At 43.9% G+C, this 19,988-nt stretch overlaps 1 protein-coding gene across 2 annotated transcripts; it reads left to right on the forward strand.

Annotated features, from left to right (window-relative positions):
* Window positions 1-2,259: 2,259 nt before the first annotated feature.
* LOC115103897 (UTP--glucose-1-phosphate uridylyltransferase-like) lies at window positions 2,260-19,968 on the forward strand. 2 transcript variants are annotated; one of them, XM_029624935.2, is made up of 10 exons: window positions 2,260-2,416; window positions 4,737-4,852; window positions 7,522-7,629; window positions 15,511-15,696; window positions 16,294-16,427; window positions 16,701-16,998; window positions 17,322-17,519; window positions 17,772-18,014; window positions 18,150-18,254; window positions 19,519-19,968. In XM_029624935.2, the coding sequence occupies exons 2-10, from the start codon at window positions 4,754-4,756 to the stop codon at window positions 19,624-19,626; spliced, it is 1,479 nt and encodes a 492-aa protein (XP_029480795.1). In that variant the 5' UTR covers window positions 2,260-2,416; window positions 4,737-4,753; the 3' UTR covers window positions 19,627-19,968. The 2 variants fall into 2 exon arrangements, with proteins under 2 accessions (XP_029480795.1, XP_029480794.1); XM_029624934.2 differs by lacking the exon at window positions 2,260-2,416 and adding an exon at window positions 3,531-3,719.
* Window positions 19,969-19,988: the final 20 nt, after the last annotated feature.

The following is a 19,988-nucleotide window of genomic DNA, read 5'->3' on the forward strand; positions in this document are numbered from 1 at the left end:
TGTTTGGTGAGCTGTGCTATGCAGGCAGAGGGTGGTCCGGAAGACCCATACACCCCACTCCAGAGAAAATGAGAAGAGGGACACAGTCTCACATAGAGATCCTATTAAATGACATATGAATTGTTTTAAACATTTTATAATATTTTCTCAATTGCTGGAATGAAAGTGTTCCTTTACCGACACAGCGTGTGCGGCTGTCACTGGTGTCTGTTCTCTCTCAAGTCGTTGACGTCCATCTTTCATTGAATGTCCAATATTTGCTATCAAATTACAGAAGGCGATCAAAGACTATATCAGCTAGGCTTTTGGGAACTATTTGAAGAGATCACATAGAGATCTTAGTTTATAGTATTTGATGAGTTTCTGGAATGTATTTTCAGGCTTTTGGTCCCTCATCATCTGACCACCAGAACCAGGGAGTCTGGTGGGCCAAAAAGGCATGGTACTGGGCCCAAAAACAGAAGGCTTCCACTGAGGTTTGGGGTGTATTTGGGGATTACTTGGAGGGGTGGATTAAGCCTCAAAGATGTTTGGGAAGAAAGGCTATTAAAGGGAAAAAAGACTATCTGAGAAGAAAGTGATTTAGGCAATCTACTGAATAAACTCATTCTTGACTACTATTAGTCAGCAGAGTTGCCATCTGGAAGGCAGACCACCATAGTCCCTGTGCCCATGGAAGTGAAGGTAACCTGCCTAACTGATTACCGCCCCGTAGCACTCACGTCGGTAGCCATGAAGTGCTTTGAAAGGCTGGTCATGGCTCACATCAACACCATCCTCCGTAGACCCACTCCAATTCGCATACCGCCCCAACAGATCCACAGATGATGCAATCTCAATCGCACTCCACACTGCCCTTTCCCACCTGGACAGAAGGAACACCTATGTGAGAATGCTGTTCATTGACTACAGCTCAGCGTTCAACACCATAGTGCCCACAAAGCTCATCACTAAGCTAAGGACCCTGGGACTAAACACCTCCCTTTGCAACTGGATCCTGGAATTCCTGACAGGCGACCTCCAGGTGGTAAGGGTAGGTAACAACACGTCTGCCACGCTGATCCTCCACTCTGGGGCCCCTCAGGGGTGTGTACTTAGTCCCCACCTGTACTTCCTGTTCACCCACGACTGTATGGCCAAACACGACTCCAACACCATTAAGTTTGCCGACGACGCAACAATAGTAAGCCTGATCACTGACAACGATGAGACAGCCTATAAGGAGGAGGTCAGAGAACTGACAGTGTGGTGCCAGGACAACAACCTCTTCCTCAACATGAGCAAGACAAAGGGGCTGATCATGGACTTACAGGAAAAGACGGGCCGAACAGGCCCCCATTCAACATAGACAGGGCTGTAGTGGAGCAGATCCTCAAAAAGTTTGATAGCTACACCATCGAGAGCATCACCACTTGGTATATCAACTGCATCTAACCGTAACAGAGGATAGTGCGTACGGCCCAGTACATCACTGGGGCCAAGTTTCCTGCCACCCAGAACCTATATAATAGGCGGTGTCAGACTCCAGTCACCCAAATCATAGACTGTTTTCTCTGCTACCGCACGGCAAGCAGTACCAGTACCGGAGCTTTTGGTCTAGGACCAAAAGGCTCCTTAACAGCTTCTACCCCCAAGCCACCCCCTGCAGAACAATGAATCAAATGGCCACTGGACTATTTACATTGACACCCCCACTTCCCCTCCATTTGTTTTATACACTGCTGCTACTGCTGTTTATTATCTGTGCATAGTCACATCACCCCTACCTATGTACAAATTACTTCAACTAACCTGTACCCCTGCACACTGACTCGGTACTGTTACCCCCCTGTATATAGCCTCGTTATTTTATTGTGTTACTTTTTAATTATTTTTTACTTTGGTTTATTTAGTAAATATTTTCTTAACTCTTCTTGAACTGCACTGTTGGGCTTGTAAGTAAGCATTTAACCGTAAGGTCTACACTTGAGACAAATATGTGACAAATAAAGTTTGATTTGATTTGATTAGGTCATTTGTCAATCATTTCATTTAAGAGTCGTGCTTTTTATTTTGATGGCGAGCCTTTGTTAGAAAAAATATTTTCTATAGATGAATAAACTGTAGAGACAAATATGCACAGTCAGCGAGAAAGAGTCGGAAGAGGTCCGCCCTCTTGAACAAGATTCTGATTGGGGTAAGTGGATTTTCGCATGCTTTGATTGGCCACTGACTCACCAATCGTTTGCTCTCATTGACAGGCCTTCATTTGGCATCGCGTGGTGCAAGAAACCTGTCCAAAATAAATATACTCCTCAGGACGGTGACAATGTACATTTTAAAGTGTTAATTTTTCACAGGCCGAAACCCAGCTCGCTAAAGTAGCCAAGCACCTTGGAGTTCTTTGGTGGATTGATATCAAAATAATTATCATCAGGTGGGTAGCCAATGCAATGAATGACGTTTGAAACATTATGCTTGAAAACGTGGTGCTTGTGATGTAAAATGCACTACTAGAGCCTTTTAAACAAAAACATTGGCTGCTGGCATGGATATCTTAGCTACCGCTGCTGCAGAATGGCTAGTTTGCCCCTGCCACTTCGTCTCCCAAGTTTACCGGGGCATGTAGCCAAGATAGCGAATCGTGTGGCTAAAGTCAATCCAGGGTCAAATTAATCAATACAAATAATGTATGAACCATACGCCAGCGTGCCAAACAGCCGCCTGTTAACGGCGGGGTAGGACCAACCATGCTATATAGAAGGGATATGATGATATTCTGCTATTCAAGAAACTGCGTTATGGAGAAATGTGGACGAATCATGTATTTGCCTCTAACGTAACATATTTGGCAACGAGTATGTGCGTATGGATCTGACCAGAGATGCGTGTTCCATAATAAATTAACTAAATATTCTATTTAATTCCTAGATCTCTCGGCTGCTTGCTGTGCTATAGGGCTACATGTAGGTACTGTAGCCCACATAAAAACAACGGACATTATCAGTTGGCAAGCACTTGTCAAATAACGTCAGGCGGTCTAATGCACTGCATCTCAGTGTTAGAGGTGTCACTACAGACCCTGGTTCGAATCCAGGTTGTATCACAGCCGGCCGTGATTGGGAGTCCCATAGAGCGGCGCATAATTCCCCCAGCATCGTTTGGGTTTCGCTGGGGTAGGCCGTCATTGTACATAAGAATTTGTTCTTAATTGACTTCCCTAGTTAAATAAAATAGTTCCGTTAGTGAGATATTTTGCGATTGTTTCCTGCTAAAGAGGGTTCGTCACTAGCCATCCACCAAGTCTTAAACTCCGCCTATTCCTACAATTGTTCTTCTTAAAATATTATTTTTAAACCTAACCTTAACCACACTGCTAACCTTGTGCCAAACCTTAAATTAACACAAAAAAACAATATTTTTTTCCAGAAATGTTGACGATGTAGCCTATTTGTGTGGCTGTGCTATCTAGTGGAAACCCAAAAGAGGTGGGCGAACTGAGAATGGGTGGTGTCGGGTTTACTGATGGATTGATACATTGTTTCTTGGGACTGCAGTTCATTTTCTCAAGCGCGAGTGACTGTCACTGGTGTCTGGTGTCAAGTCATTGATGTTTATCTTTTATTGAACGATGTCTAATATTTGCTCGAAGACTATAGGCTAGGCTTTTTGGAATCTTATTTGGATAAATTTTCTTGGCACATATTTTGTCATACGTCCAAAGATGTCTGTTTTGGATGGTAAGTTTTCTGTACCTGTCGGTAATGAGTCAGATCGCTACTTTCCCATTGCTATTGATTGCTCTTGACAGTTCTTATCTTTTCCATGACTATAAGTCACTTCTTGACTTCTCTTTTTAGTGTTTAATGATTTCAACTTTTTAGAAGGCAGTGCGTTCATTTTACTTAACTATATTTCTGATGTGTTGAATTTAGGTTAGTGAGAATATAGATTTCACCACATCGGTATTATGCAATACTGGGAATTGTCAAATTAGGCTACCAATCTCTTAGTGTGGGATATTTTCATCTTGAGTGATTTGCATGTCAATTGTACCCAGAGCTTGGTTGCTGCTATGTCTATATTTTCTTAACATAATAAATCCTGTAGTGAACACAGGGTGAACGAATCGCAATTGACTGGTTCAATAATGGAGGGGCAGGTAGCCTAGAGGTTACCGAAAGGTCGCTGGTTCGAATCTCAGAGCGAACTAGGTGAAAAATCTCTGTGCCCTTGAGCAAGGCACTTAAACCCTAATTGCCCCTAATAAGTCCCTCTGGACAAGTACATCTGCTAAATTACTTTAAAAAAAGATGTATGATAATATTGACCCAATAGGCTTGACTTGGTCATGGCATAATGGATGTAGGAAGAAAATTCTAGATGTCCATTAAAATAGATCCAATAAGCATTATGTGGGTAGACATTTTCATGGCATCATATGTAACAATGTTCCATTTCACCTATTGTAAAATAATGTGCTTGCTTAATGACTACAAGCTGCCTCGCTCATTAGAACACAGGCATGCAGTGGTGTCAAGAAGGCTTTATGACAGAACGTCTTTAAACTGACCTTATCCTCTGTCTGATAGTTTTGAATGGTTCCAGCAGAATGAACAAACTTAGCCTTCTCCCTCTCCCTTTCATTCTCTCCTTTCTCTCCTTTGGCCTCATACTCTTTGATTGTTTCGAATGGTTCAAGCGGACTGAATGATGAAATACCTCTGTCGCTTTCTTTCTCTCCTTTCTCCCGGCAGATATCAGCAAAGCCGGGATGGCAGAGTTTCAGGAGAAGCTGCGGCTGCAACATGAGGCCACCATGCACAAAGAGCTGGAGAAGCTGCTGACCACAGCCAAGGGGGCTGAGCAGGAGGTGGGCCTGGGGTTTGGAGCGAGAGTACCTGGTGCATGTTTGTGGATCCAGGGTGGTTGTTTTGGAGGAGTGAGGACATTTCTTGGCGTGCTGGACTGAGTTCTGAGAGGGTAACCGGATGGTGAATGACCCGTGTGTCTCTCGATGGGTCAAACACAGATGCACACACTTTACGATTTCACAACATGGATTCACTCTACCTCTTTCTGCTCCTCTCCCCCATTTGTTTTCACCTCCCCACTCTTTGCCCCCCCCCCGTTTACTTTAAGCCCCAGCAGGCTTGATGTTAAACCCTTTCTCTATATATGATGTAGGCCATACATTCCCACAGAAATCATTGTCACTTTTCCTCACCACTGAGCCCTCCCCTTACAAAGCATCAGCTATTACCATGCTATCCAACAAGCACAGCGCACAACCCATTAAAAACAACCCATTTGCCCAGAAACTGGAAAGACAATTCTCCCTGCTTAGCAAACCATTTGTATGCAGTTAGCATTGCTACTGCTAACTAAGGCATTGGCATGATGGCAAAAGCTTACAAGATAAGCATTCACTCTTTAGAGTAAGTGGTTCCTTTTTTTTACACTCCTCCTGGTTTCACTTCAAACGCATCACATTAAAGTTAGATTGCGGAGGGGGGAGAAACGCAATTAAAACCCACTAAGGAGCCCGGAGGGTTGAGGAATGAACAGTGAGATGGGCTAGGTGGGAGTTCTAATGATTATCCCAATGGGGGCATTTAGAACACACTGAACTGAAACGGACATGAAAGCCATTAAGCAAAGGTCAGAAAGGAGGGTTGCGGGCAGAATGCTTTGATTATAGGGAAGTGGGCAGGAAATGATGAAAGTCTACGCGTCACCAAACAGACTGCATCAACAGACTAGAGCAATAATGATGCATATCATTTGGAATAGAACTATTGAGTTCAGATGTAGCTTATGTAGATGTAGGTTTTGTCAGGCCAGCATTTTCTCGAATAACCTCCACCAGCTCCATTTGATTTGGTCTATAGAGCCCCACCGTGGAGGTGTCATAATACCCATAAATCCATGGAAATGGTTCCAATTGTTTTTCTATTAATTTTTCCCCATAGGGGATTTTAGAAGCACTTAAAATAAGGGATGTTTCATGTAGTCTTACACTGGCGTGATGCTTTGATAACAATGTAAATCTCTCTTGGACAAGGTGACTTTTATCAATAAATTCGGCTGGATTTTACTCTCATCGTGCAAAACTACAAATCCCTGGAAGCTCCTACACGTCATCGCTAGCTGACACCTTTGCTAACAGGTATTATGTCAATTTTAAAACTTGCACAAGATAGTTCACAGAATTGTCCATTTAAAGAAATGTAGCCAATTTATTAATTACTACATTTAGCTAACATTAGAAAGCTAATCCACAGATTCTTACCTTTGCCTCAATTCAGCAGTCTCGTCCAGATCATGTCATTTGTAGTTCTTTATGACAACCACATTGGCAGCTAATTAGCGTTACATTTTTTTTTTGGGGGGTGTAAATACAGGTGAATATATTGATTAAAGTCACCTTGTCCTAGAGAGATTTACACGGTTATCAAAACCATTTCCCTGTTTGACCACTAGGTTTTACGACTCATACTGTGGTACTATATTCCAGTACAAGCACACCTGATTCAAATGTTTTACTAATCATCAGACTTGAAGCCGACTGGAGGTGTGGCGCAAGGAACTCTTCTTTGCCCTCATCTTCCTTTCAGTCATAAACAGCGCAGCCCGGGATGTCGAAAGTAGGTGGAAATTTGTTGACGATCTAAATCTGGTCCCGTGCCCTCTCCGGATTGAGGGCCAGGAGCTCAGTGTGTGATTGTGTGATGATTTTAGGGGTAATGGTACAGAAAGACTTACAATGGGGCGAGCAGGTTGCTACTATGGTAACCAGGAGCAACAGAACTCTTTGTCCTTCGCCGCCTTATAAGGTTCCATGTGCCACAGGAAGACCTGGTTAGCATTTACACCGACTACAGACGCCCCACCCTGCTCGACACAGCTCACTGACCCAGGCCCAGTCTGGTGACCTGGAGCGTATTCAGAAGAGGGTATGCAGCACCATCCTAGGCGGATACTCCAGCTATACTGAGGCACTTCAGATACTGTCCCTAACCCGCAGTCGGCCTCCTAAAATCTCAATTCAGAGTCTGGCTAACCCCTGACTGAATCACAGTGACCGGCAGGAACACCTGCAGCCAAAACAAACTGACTATACCAAAGTCTAGTTTACCAATCCCATATTTCTGCTCATTGGTTAATTATTCTCTTTAAGACCACAGGATGTTATTGATTAAGATTTTTGTTTAAAAAAATATATAAATGAATGTTACTCATATCCATTAATATTTTGTATGCTCGTGGATTTGTACTGACTGCTATATGAGTGTAATAAATAAAAAAAATAGTTGAATCAGGTGTGCTGGTTCTGGAATACATCAAATAAATGGAGATGGCTGAAGTTACTAGAGGTTTGGGAGGCACCGTTTTAGGCTTTAGTAATGTTATGATTTCAGTAGTGTGTCTTTTATCAAGCTATGTTTTGCGTGTGAATTGGATGCGATTTATGAATAAATTATGTGGATTTTGATCATTTGCGTCAATTCAAAGCCTGAGCCTTGGCACTTTCTGTTTCAGATTTCCAAAAAGGACTTTGAGGGTTTTAAGAACCTCTTCCACAGATTCCTCCAGGTAAAAGGACCCTCTGTGAAATGGGACAAGATCCACAAGCCCCCAGAGGATCTGGTGAGTAGTTCGGTTTTAACCCTGGTTGTCTACACGCCACAAGCTGAAAGCTCAGGCATTCGTTAATTTGCATAAGAAATGACAAGACATTGTCATACAGATCAGCCTATGTCTGAAAATGGTTCCTTTCCTTACCATTGGAAATTCATTGTTTCTGCAGGTGCAGACCTATTTTCATGTTGCCCCTCTTGTACAAGGGATTGTCTGACCTGTAGTTTCTTTTTCTTTATTTTTTTATCAACTTTGTTGCAAATTTAGTGCTAGTCCACAAACGCTCAGAAACACTGTTTTGAGTGTAGCATCTCTCTGTGTATGTTGGATGAGATTGGATCTCTAGGCCAAAGCCCTCTTTCTACAATGAGCATCCACACCCCCATCTGAACAGATAGATGCCAACGCGGCCCCTTTCGACTGAGCATGAGAGCTGTGGATTTAGTGGCTGTCAAGTGACACTGGCTCTATGGGGGCAGAATGCTGTGGTCCTGTAGCAGAGAGTCTGGGATAGAAAGCCCAGCCAAGTGCCAGTACCACCCCCCCCCCCCCCAGCTGACTGGAACATCTGAGGCTCCAGTCAGAGAGGGAGTGTTACATCTGAAGGGTCACTGGGGCGTGGGCTTTTCCCAAGTCTAAAACGTCTAAGAACTTAGCGTTTTGAGTAGTGCTGGACAAGAGACTGCGCCTATGGTGACAGGAGGTAGACTCCGTTTTAAAGGAACGAGGGGAGCGTTTCAGGGAGACCTGGGCTGGAACCACTGACCCATGGAACACTTGGGCCACATGCAGGAAGGCTACATCCAGTTGGTATATAGTTGCACACCCTTGTTTGTGAGTCGGTACATTCCCAAGCACGTGAAGCCCACAGATCTTAATGAGTACGTAGTAAGGGATGGAAACAAGCACCCCGCACCAACAGAACTGAAACGAGGTAACCAGATCCAAGAACACTGTGTGTAGCTGTGGGCCAAAGCAAGCCAGCTATTTATCACCTGGGTGACATTTCAGTATCTCAGAGCCTGACACCCCCCTAGCTCATAGGTTACCCTATAAATAGCCTGACCTTTCCAGCATTCGAAAGCACAGCCTTGAGGGAGCATGATTCTGGCCTGGGGTGATATTTGGCTTACCCTGCCCCGAGCCCAAGTTTACACTCTTGCTACCCGTGTGCATGGGTGGGTGTGTCGTCCTATCTGCTCTAGCAGCCTCACTGTAGGACTGTCTTTGGACAGTCTTGTTTTGGGACGTGGTTCATGGTCACGACCGTAAGTAGGGAATTTGAAACCGTCTCTGGACTCGTTCCGCACTCGTGACATCGAGACAAGGTCACCTTGGAGACCTTGAGTTTTGAAGTTGTGTTAAGTTCAAACAACTCGGTTGTTCAAGTTTTTATGAGTTAAATCTCATCGTTGTTGTATTTCTTGTTATCGACAGAAGCTGTATGGCTCTGAAAGGGTTAATCGCTTATCCGACATATAACAGTAATGTCAGTCTTCTGCAGTAAATCTGCACAATGTTGACTTGTGAGTTAATGTACCTAATTGAGTGAATCTCACAAAAAACAGTCCATGCAAAGTGGTTTTCTATTATCCTATGGATACGGTCTACTTCTCTACCAGATTCCCACAGATTCTCCATTCCCTCCCAGTTATGTAATTGCTCATAGGTCAATATTGCTTGTTTTTTTTGCTTGAGTTTGAATGGTTGAAGTCCATGGTTGCTAATACGCGCGTCGAGTTTGTAGTCTCAACATTTGTTAGTTCTAATGCTTCATCAGCTAGCTAAGTGCTTGGAAAGAACCCTACATTTTGAGTAGCCTAGCAAATAATAACGTCCCAAGAATGGAACCTTGCGGCACGACAGTATTTATAGGAAGCATTTCAGACGTTGTACAATCAACCTGTACACATTTTGATTAGCTAGTTTTCCACATTCGAAAGGGATTATTCAGGTTCTTTGCTGTTTCACCCTAGTAAAACTCTGACTAACTAATGAATAAGTGAGATATGTGTTTCCCTTCTCTAAATCTAGTCCAGATTGGACTGTTTTACTTTGGCCCAAACCACATTTCTTTCAGGAATTAACTCGGTTAGATCCCCAGAAACCCATGGACTATCTGAACCCTTATGACTTCGAGCGACAGAAATTCTCTTGAAAGATCGCACAGGAAGCCAAATAAAATTTTCTAAAATTGTTTCCTAATAATGGGTGGCTTCACCTTTGTAAAGAGAACTACAGAGCTCGCAATGAAAGTAACCTGTTTGTCATCGAGAGTAATTGCACCTCACCTCAATAGCCCAGACTTGGGTAAGCACATCTTATTGTGCTGTGTTATGACTGACGATGGAGAACCCACACCTTCAAAACGCTGTGTGGTCTTGGCTCCAACACAGCCATGAGAGACTGTTGTATGTTGGGAAGGATCTCCGTAAGGTAAGAAAAATTGGTATGTCTTCGAGAGCAAAATGTTCATGGTGATCATGGCAAGGAAACAAAACTCTAAGCGTATTTAAATGATTTAGGAAAACAGCCTTAATGTTGTAAACAAACGTCATTATGGTGTCATCCAGAGTCACATTTATTTTTTCAAGCACACATTTTACATACAGCAGGTTTTAAAGGACCAAAGTGTTTGTTCGGCTTTGTTTTTTCATGTTTGCCATGGAACAAAAATCCCAATACTGGTATCATTCCCAGTGGCGTGTATTCATGGATGCCAAGGGTAGTCAGGCTTACCCCAAAAATGTACCAACACCACAAAAAGCATATGAGCGAGTGAAACAGTGCCCCTCTGTCTCTGTGTAGACCAACTATCTGATGCTGTCTGGTCAAAAAGAGTATGACATTGTTGCCGCCTGTAGCATTGAATACAAGGGAAGCCAGTGAGCATTTGGCCTCCCTTGATTAAAATAATAGCCATACTTAAAAAAAATGTTTTTATCAGTGAACTGAACTATGAATGGTCCTGGCACACCAAAAAGTGTCAAGGGAAGTCTATTTGGATTTGGCTTCACCCCAATCACATCAAGAGCAATACATCATTGACAGAAACTTCATTTGTTTAATCTTGTGTTGTCCTCCAGTGGCTAGCTAGCTAAAATTGACCCTTTCCTATACCGAACAAAAATTTAAACGCAACATGCAAAATTTTACTGAGTTACAGTACATATAAGGAAATCAGTCAAATTAAATAAATTCATTAGGCCCTAATCTATGGATTTCACATGACTGGGCAGGGGCACAGCCATGGGTGTGCCTGGGAGGGCATTGGCCCACCCACTTGGTAGCCAGGACCTGCCAATCAGAACAAGTTTCCCTCCACAAAAGGGCTTTATTACAGACAGAAATACTCCTGTTTCATCAGCTGTCCAGATGGCTGGTCTCAGACGATCCCGCAGGTGAAGAAGTCGGATGAGGTCCTGGGCTAACATGCTTATGTGGTCTGCAGTCGTGAGGCCAGTCGGATGTAATGCCAAGTTCTCTAAAACAACGTTGGAGGTGGCTTATGGTAGAGAAATTAACATTAATTTCCCTGGGAACAGCTCTGGTGGACATGCCTGCAGTCAGCATGCCAATTTCACACTCCCTCAACTTGAGACATCTGTGGCATTGTTGTGTGACAAAATTGCACATTTTAGAGTGGCCTAGCAAAAGGTGCATGTATGTAATGATCATGCTGTTTAATCAGCTTCTTGATATGCCACACCTGTCAGGATGGATTATCTTGGCAATGGAGAAATTCTCACTAACAGGAATGTAAACAAATTTGTCCACAACATTTAAGAGAAATAAGCTTTTTGTGCATATGGAAAATGTTTGGAAGGTTTTATTTTAGCTCATTAAACATGGGACCAACACATGTTCCGTTTATATTTTTGTTCAGAAGGATTTGGACTTGTGGTTTTACTTGATTCTCCGTACTGGCCAATGATTATAATGCCAATTCTGATCGAACAATAAATTCATACATTGTACCCCTGTGCTCGATTTTTATACACCTGTTAGCAAAGGGTGTGGCTGAAATAGACGAATCCACTAATTTGAAGGTGTCCACGTACTTTTGTATCACGATCGCAAGGCGTATGAACAAACAGGTTATAGAGCAAATATCAGAAAACAGGTTGTAATGTGCCATTTATTTTCTGGCTTGGCTTCCCTAGTGATTTTACTCTGCTACTGATTGGACCGGCCCAAATCTTGACGTGACTTTCTGACACGAGAGAGTTGTGAGGTCTTGGGCCAGTCTTTGGTAATGTCAAATGGGGACTAACATGAAGCTTAAATGTTGTTTGTTAAATCCTTTATTGAAGATTATTATAGCCTGTATGTCTTGAGGGAAGTATAATTGTAGAATGACACAGCTCTCCAGACTCCTATTCATTTAAAAGGGGGCTATGGTTGTGGTGATATTTAGCCTAATAGTAGTTGAGCTATAAAAGTGTTTTGAAACTTCTGCCTAACAACAACTCACGTGAGGTTGTAGCTTCTGGCAATGGACCAATACGTGTCTTTTAGTTTTTTCTCAAGGAGTTCCCCATTCCTATGTCTTACACGTTGCTTTGTGTATTTTCCAATAGTCCATACACACTGAATACAGTACACACTGTAAAACAATAAATTGGGTTTGTTGGGAGAGTGTGTACAGTCTGCCTCTAACCTATAGGGCCGGTTTCCCGAGACAGTAGGCCTAGTCATATACTATTTATTTTATTTAACTAGGCTAGTCCGTTAAGAACAAATGATTATTTACAATGACTGTCTACCCCAGCCAAACCCGGACGACGCTGAGCCAATTGTGCGCCGCCCTTGGGGACTCCCAATCACGAACGGTTGTGATACAGCCTGTAATTGAACCAGGGTCTGTAGGGACGCCTCTAGCACTGAGATGCAGTGCCTTAGACCGCTGCGCCCCTCAGGAGTGACTAGTAAGAAGTAGCCCACCACTTTCAATGGTGAGTCTCCATTGAATGTGTTTTTTAGTGCAGGACTAGGCTTTTCTCCTAATATGTCTGGTCCTGGAGAACACTGCCCATAGCATTGGGAAATCAGATTTATAAGCTAGATTTGAAATGGCCCATCTGTGGGAAGACATTGTCAAGATACTGCGAGGCAGTCTGAGTTCCTTCATGGTCGCACTCTCATCTCGATGGTTCGTCTCATGAAGGCGAGCGGTAAGGAAGAGGCCTGACTGCCTGTTACCATGCCAACTCTGAAACTGTAGCCTCCCTCTGACGGTGCAGGAAGTGTGTGTGTGTAAAGGTAGTGCAGGAGGTGTCATCGTACACTCCCATCATATTCTCCTGCGTCTGTCTATGCATTTGACCACGATGGGAGGGAGGTAAAGTTAGGTGTGTATATAAGTTGAGAGTTGAAGGCAGAGTGTAAAACGGATTGTGTAAAAGTTAAGGTCTTGAGTGTGACACACACACAGTCTATAATTACTCCCTGTCCTTTTTGTCCTCTTGTGTTGTACATCTGTCATCTTTCCATTTTGGCAACAGCAGGGCCAGTAAAGGCCAGAGGGCAGGTTCCTTCTCCCTGGGAATTATTCTAAATGACTGGAAGTACAGGAAAGGAAATTCAAATGGAAGTGAATTATACCCACCGTCTGACTATACCACATCTGGCTTACCCTGTATTCAGTTCACAGTAAAACATACCATATTAACAGTGTGCCTTTTTTTCAATTATGCAGGCTACCGCTGTACCTTGATATAGGCCTACAAGAATGAAATATAGTGGGCCTATTGTTTTATCCTATTGGACAAATCTATTTCTGGACCCATGTTTTTAATTTGGCATGAAGATACAGTATGCAATATTGATACACAAATAAAACGCTGACCAGATATATAGTTAACACCAGCGTCATCCTTGACCTCTAACACTTTGCTACAGCCTTTGTGGCTGTCCCTCCTATGACAGGGGGATATTTTCTGTAGGGGTGTTTTGTTCTCCCCTCAGTCCCTGTGTGAGGATGTACTTTATCCCCACCACTCTGGGTTTTGCTGTCATGGCTTCACTGAACAGCACTGTTACATAATGGGAGTCTGGAGTGATGCCAGCTCCCCCCCTCCTACGCTCCAAAACAGAGCACCCCCCCCCCCCTGCCTTGAGCAACCCCAATTACTGCCCCCCAGCTGTCAAATGCTGAACTGAAGATCCAACTTTCACAGGGATTGATATAGCAGTCGGAAGGTTGAGTCTTCTCTGTGGTTAAACCATTGGTCAGGTTAATTTTATTTGTATTATTTTATAGCTTCTTGATATGCCACACCTGTCAGGTGGATCTGCCATACAACTCTCATTCTGTGGCCTCCAACTGCTCTTAAATACAAGTCAAACGAAATGCATGCTCTTCAACCGATCGCTGCCCGCACCTGCCTGCTCGTCCAGCATCACTACTCTGGACGGTTCTGACTTAGAATATGTGGACAACTACAAATACCTAGGTGTCTGGCTTGACTGTAAACTCTCCTTCCAGACTCCCATTAAACATCTCCAATCCAAAGTTAAATCTAGAATTGGCTTCCTATTTCGCAACAAAGCATCCTTCACTCATGCTGCCAAACATACCCTTGTAAAACTGACCATCTTACCAATCCTCGACTTTGGCGATGTCATTTACAAAATAGCCTCCAATACCCTACTCAACAAATTGGATGCAGTCTATCACCGTGCCATCCGTTTTATCACCAAAGCCCAATATACTACCCACCACTGCGACCTGTACGCTCTCGTTGGCTGGCCCTCGCTTCATACTCGTGGCCAAAGACGCTGCTAGGTAAAGTCCCGTCTTATCTCTGCTCGCTGCACCCACCCGTAGCACGCGTTCCAGCAGGTATATCTCACTTGTCATCCCCAAAGCCAATTCCTCCTTTGGCTGCCTCTCCAGTTCTCTGCTGCCAATGGCTGGAACGAACTACAAAAATCCCTGAAACTGGAAACACTTATCTCCCTCACTAGCTTGAAGCACCAGCTGTCAGAGCAGCTCACAGATCACTGCACCTGTACATAGTCCATCTATAAATAGCCCAAACAACTACTTCTTCCCCTACTGTATTTATTTATTTTGCACCCCATTATTTCTACTGTCAAATCTACCATTCCAGTGTTTTAATTGCTATATTGTATTTACTTCGCCACCATGGCCTTTATTTTGCCTTTGCCTCCCTTATCTCACCTCATTTGCTCATATAGACTGTATTATTGACTGTATGTTTGTTTTACTCCATGTGTAACTCTTATGTGTCGAACTGCTTTGCTTTCATCTTGGCCAGGTTGCAGTTGTAAATGAGAACTTGTTCTCAACTTGCCTACCTGGTTAAATAATTTTTGTTGTTGTTGAAAACAACCAAACTGCGACTCCTGTGGCGGGCCGGGCGCAGTGAGCGCTAACCAAGGTTGCCAGGTGCACGGTGTTTCCTCCGACTCATTGGTGCGGCTGGCTTCCGGGTTGGATGCGCGCTGTGTTAAGAAGCAGTACGGCTGGTTGGGTTGTGTATCGGAGGACGCATGACTTTCAACCTTCGTCTCTCCCGAGCCCGTACGGGAGTTGTAGCGATGAGACAAGATAGTAGCTACTACAACAATTGGATACCACGAAATTGGGGAGAAAAAAGGGGTAAAAAAAGAAAACCAAACTGCAAAGCATTGCTGTATCCTAAACAGATTTCTGGATCCTCCCTATTTGTTTAATTGAAAATCTGCCAAATTGTCATTTCTGTGTAACTTACTTACTACTTTGTTAATGGAGGAACGTAGGGCCTGCACTGAAGCATTCTAACATTGCCACTATGTGTAAACATCTACATTTTTGGGCAAGTGATCATAATCTTCAGGCTACTCCCAGTATCTGACCTGCACCTCTTTCCCTCCCTGTTGCAGATCCACCCCTATGACAAGATCAAGGCCCAGGCGCTGCCGGACAGCGTAGCGGCCAGCCTCAACAAGCTGGTGGTGGTCAAGCTCAACGGAGGCCTGGGCACCAGCATGGGCTGCAAAGGCCCCAAGAGTGTCATCAGTGTCCGCAATGAGAATACCTTCCTGGACCTCACCGTCCATCAGATAGAGGTAGAGGATATTATATTGTACTGTAGTATACTATTTTTGGTCCGAGAGAACATAACACTTAAACATTTTTTTTATAGATATACAAATATTCAGTATGAGACAGAATGTTAACTAGAGCTAGTTATTGTAGTACTAGATATTCATTTCTTTCCATTTCTACATTCAACATAATTTGGAGGAAATTACAGTATGATAAAAAAACAATTTGGGAGCCAAACTCCAGTCATAAAAATGTCTCCTGAGTGGCGCAGTGGTCTAAAGCACTGCAGTGCTAGCTGCGTTACTACAGATCCTGGGGCGACGCACAATTTGGCCCAGGGTCGTCCGGGTTAGGGGAGGGTTTGGCTGGCCGGGATGTCCTTGTCCCATCGCGCTCTAGCGACTTCCTCCGACACATTGGTGCTTCCGGGTTAAGCGTACATTGTGTCAAGAAGCAGTGCGGCTAGGCGGGGTTGTGTTTCGGAGGATGCACGGGTCTCGACATTCGCCTCTCCCGAGTCCGTACGGGAGTTGCAGCGACGGGACAAGACTAACTTACTACTAATTGGGGAGAAAAAGGGGTTACAAATCATTTAAAATAAATGCTTTTCCTCTCAGCACTTAAACAAGACATTCAACGTGGATGTGCCTCTTGTTCTCATGAACTCCTTCAACACAGACGAGGACACCAAGAAAATCCTGCAGAAGTACACACACCACCGGGTGCACATCCACACTTTCAACCAGAGCAGGTAACACACGCACACAGATGTCCTCACCTACAGAATGTTTCGAAAACATTTTCTCTGTACTGGACATGATCCTGTTCTATTTACGATCCTCCCTAACTCTTTCCTGAACATCCTCTCCCTCTTTTTACACTCATCCATCTCTCCATTTCATTCTCTTCTCACCTCTACCTCACTTGACAGGTCGTCATTGTAAATAAGAATCAGTTCTCATTGACTTACCTGTGTAGATAAAGGTAAATGAGCATTATTAAAACTCTCCTCCTGCCCCTCTAGATACCCGAGGATCAACAAGGAGTCCCTGCTGCCCGTGGCAAAGGACCTGGGAATGCACGGTGACCACGCCGACGCCTGGTACCCGCCCGGCCACGGAGACATCTACGCCAGTTTCTACAACTCCGGCCTGCTGGACCAGCTGATCGCCGCGGGCAAGGAGTACATCTTCGTGTCCAACATAGACAACCTGGGCGCCACCGTGGACCTGTTCATCCTCAACCACCTGATGACGCAGCCCAAAGACAAGCGCTGCGAGTTCATCATGGAGGTCACGGACAAGACCCGTGCAGACGTCAAGGTGAGCAGAGGTTTGTGTGCTAGCTAGAAGCAGGCAAGGGGTACTGCTGGTTTTCCTTTCTCCTTGGTGGTTCATTGAATTGTTCATGTCGCTGATGGTCAGAGTCCACCCACCTCGGCAGGACCTTGGGACAAAATATGTAAGACCATTAAAAAGAGTGCTAAAGCGACAATGGTAGAGGATAAAATGGAATTCTCTACAATTGTATGATCCATTTTGCGATGTATTATACCTCAGTGTAAAATGGCATACAGCCTACCATTTTTTCTTTTTACATTTCCTGACTGCTCGTGGTTCTGCCACGCCTCTCAATCTCTCCGCAGGGTGGCACGCTGATCCAGTACGACGACAAGCTGCGTCTGCTGGAGATTGCCCAGGTGCCCAAAGCCCACGTGGACGAGTTCAAATCCGTCACCAAGTTCAAGATCTTCAACACCAACAACCTTTGGATCTCACTGGCCGCCATTAAGAGGCTGCACGAGCAGAACACCATGGACATGGAGATCATCGTCAACCCCAAGGTGAGAGGACAGGGGAAAGGAGAGTCTTTAAATTAAAACTGGTATCTGTATCTGTTTAATTCGTAGCCATGTGTTTTAGGGTTTCCTTTGATGTTTTTACTCTTAACCATCCCATTTTATATGTATTAATACATTTCGGAAGGCTGTCACCCATGGCAACTCACCTATGATTAGATTTGCATAACAATTAAATAGCCGCCACAAGCTCACTGAACGTTAGAGCCAATTACCCCTCAACTACCTCGTCCCCAGACGCTGGACGGTGGTCTGAACGTGATCCAGCTGGAAACAGCAGTGGGCGCCGCTATCAAGGCCTTCGACAACGCCCTGGGCGTCAACGTGCCCCGTAGCCGCTTCCTGCCCGTCAAGACCTCGTCGGACCTGCTGCTGGTCATGTCCAACCTCTACAGCCTGGATGCCGGCTCGCTCACCATGAGCAAGAAGAGGGAGTTCCCCTCCACGCCACACGTCAAGCTGGGCAGCTCTTTCACCAAGGTAATGGAACCAAAATGTAGATGAATGCATTTTGTTGAGTCATTATGGCAGACATTTTGATTTTCATTAGAGGTAGTTATTCTTATTTTATGGTTTGAATTGTTAGTATAGGTTCTTGACCTGTTATGGTTGCAGGTGCATGACTTTCTGATGAGGTTCGAGAGCATCCCAGACATGCTAGAACTGGATCACCTCACAGTATCAGGAGATGTCACCTTCGGAAAGAACGTCTCTCTCAAGGTAAAGGCTTCATACCCAAAATGGTAACTCATTCCTATTGCATAGTATCTACTTGGAATTGGAGGTAGACCGATTTAATCAGGGCCGATTTCAAGTCTTCATAACAATCGATACTTTTGGGTGCCGATTTGCCGTTTTAATTTAACACATTCTTATTTTCAATGACGGCCTAGGAACGGTGGTTTAACTGCCTTGTTCAGGGGGAGAACAGATTTTCACATTGTTAGCTCGGGGGATCCAATCTTGCAACCTTAGTTACCTAGTCCAACGCAATAACGACCTACCTCTCTCTCGTTGCACTCCACAAGGAGACTGCCTGTTACGCGAATGCAAGTTGCTAGCTAGCAATAAATTTATCTTATAAAAACAATCAATCATAATCACTAGTTAACTACACATGGTTGATGATATTACTAGATATTATCTAGCGTGTCCTGCGTTGCATATAATTTGACTGAGCATACAAGTATCTGACTGAGCGGTGGTAGGCAGAAGCAGGCACGTATACATTAATTTTAACAGCACTTTCGTGCGTTTTGCCTGCAGCTCTTCGTTGTGCGTCAAGCATTGCGCTGTTTATGACTTCAAGCCTATCAACTCCCGAGATGAGGCTGGTGTAACCAAAGTGAAATGGCTAGCTAGTCACTCGCTCTGAGCCTGTGTTTTTTTCCCCTTGCTCTGCATGGGTAACGCTGCTTCGATGGTGGCTTTTGTCGTTGTGTTGCTGGTTCGAGCCCAGGGAGGAGCGAGGAGAGGGACGGAAGCTATACTGTTACACTGGTAATACTAAAGTGCCTATAAGAACATCCAATAGTCAAAGAATGAAATACAAATGGTATAGAGGGAAATAGTCCTATAATAACTACAACCTAAAACTTCTTACCTGGGAATATTGAAGACTCATGTTCAAAGGAACCACCAGCTTTCATATGTTCTGAGCAAGGAACTGAAACGTTAGCTTTTTTACATAGCACATATTGCACTTTTACTTCTCCAACACTTTGTTTTTGCATTATTTAAACCAAATTGAACATGTTTCATTATTTACTTGAGGCTAAATTGATTTTAATGATGTATTATATTAAGTTAAAATAAGTGTTCATTCAGTATTGTTGTAATTGTCATTATTACGAATACATTTCTAAAAGAATTGGCCGAATAATCGGTGTCGACCTCTACTTGGAATACAGAAAAATGATATTGGCCTACTTTTGCTTGACATTTCTCTCCATTTGTCTACGTCCCCTCACTATCCATTCCACAGGGAACTGTCATCATTATTGCCAATCACGGAGATAGGATTGATATTCCTGCCGGAGCAGTGCTGGAAAACAAGATTGTATCTGGCAACCTGCGCATCCTCGACCACTAAGGCCTTCAGGACAAGACAGTTGCACAGACCAGACTCAAGGACAAACTATACCTAGGACTGTTTTAGAGCAAGAAAGGTTTCACTGTGATCTATCATTTATCTGCAGCTTACAAAGAAAGACTTGACCACAGTCAGGGTCATTTTAATCAGTTTTTAATGGGTGGGATGGTCCTCCTAATGAGCGTTGTGGTTCAGCACACAAGGCTTCTAAGGCTGTGTTTACACACGCAGCCCAATTCTGATAAGGCATATTAGTGGAAAAAGATCAGAATCGGGCTGGCTGCCTGTGTAAACAGCCTCTGTTGCCAACTCTGACCTGAATAAAGTGCAATATGGATTCAACTTGTCTTGATTTTAAAACT

Source organism: Oncorhynchus nerka, linkage group LG21 (genome assembly GCF_034236695.1).
Source record: "Oncorhynchus nerka isolate Pitt River linkage group LG21, Oner_Uvic_2.0, whole genome shotgun sequence".
NCBI classification, from domain to species: domain Eukaryota; kingdom Metazoa; phylum Chordata; class Actinopteri; order Salmoniformes; family Salmonidae; genus Oncorhynchus; species Oncorhynchus nerka.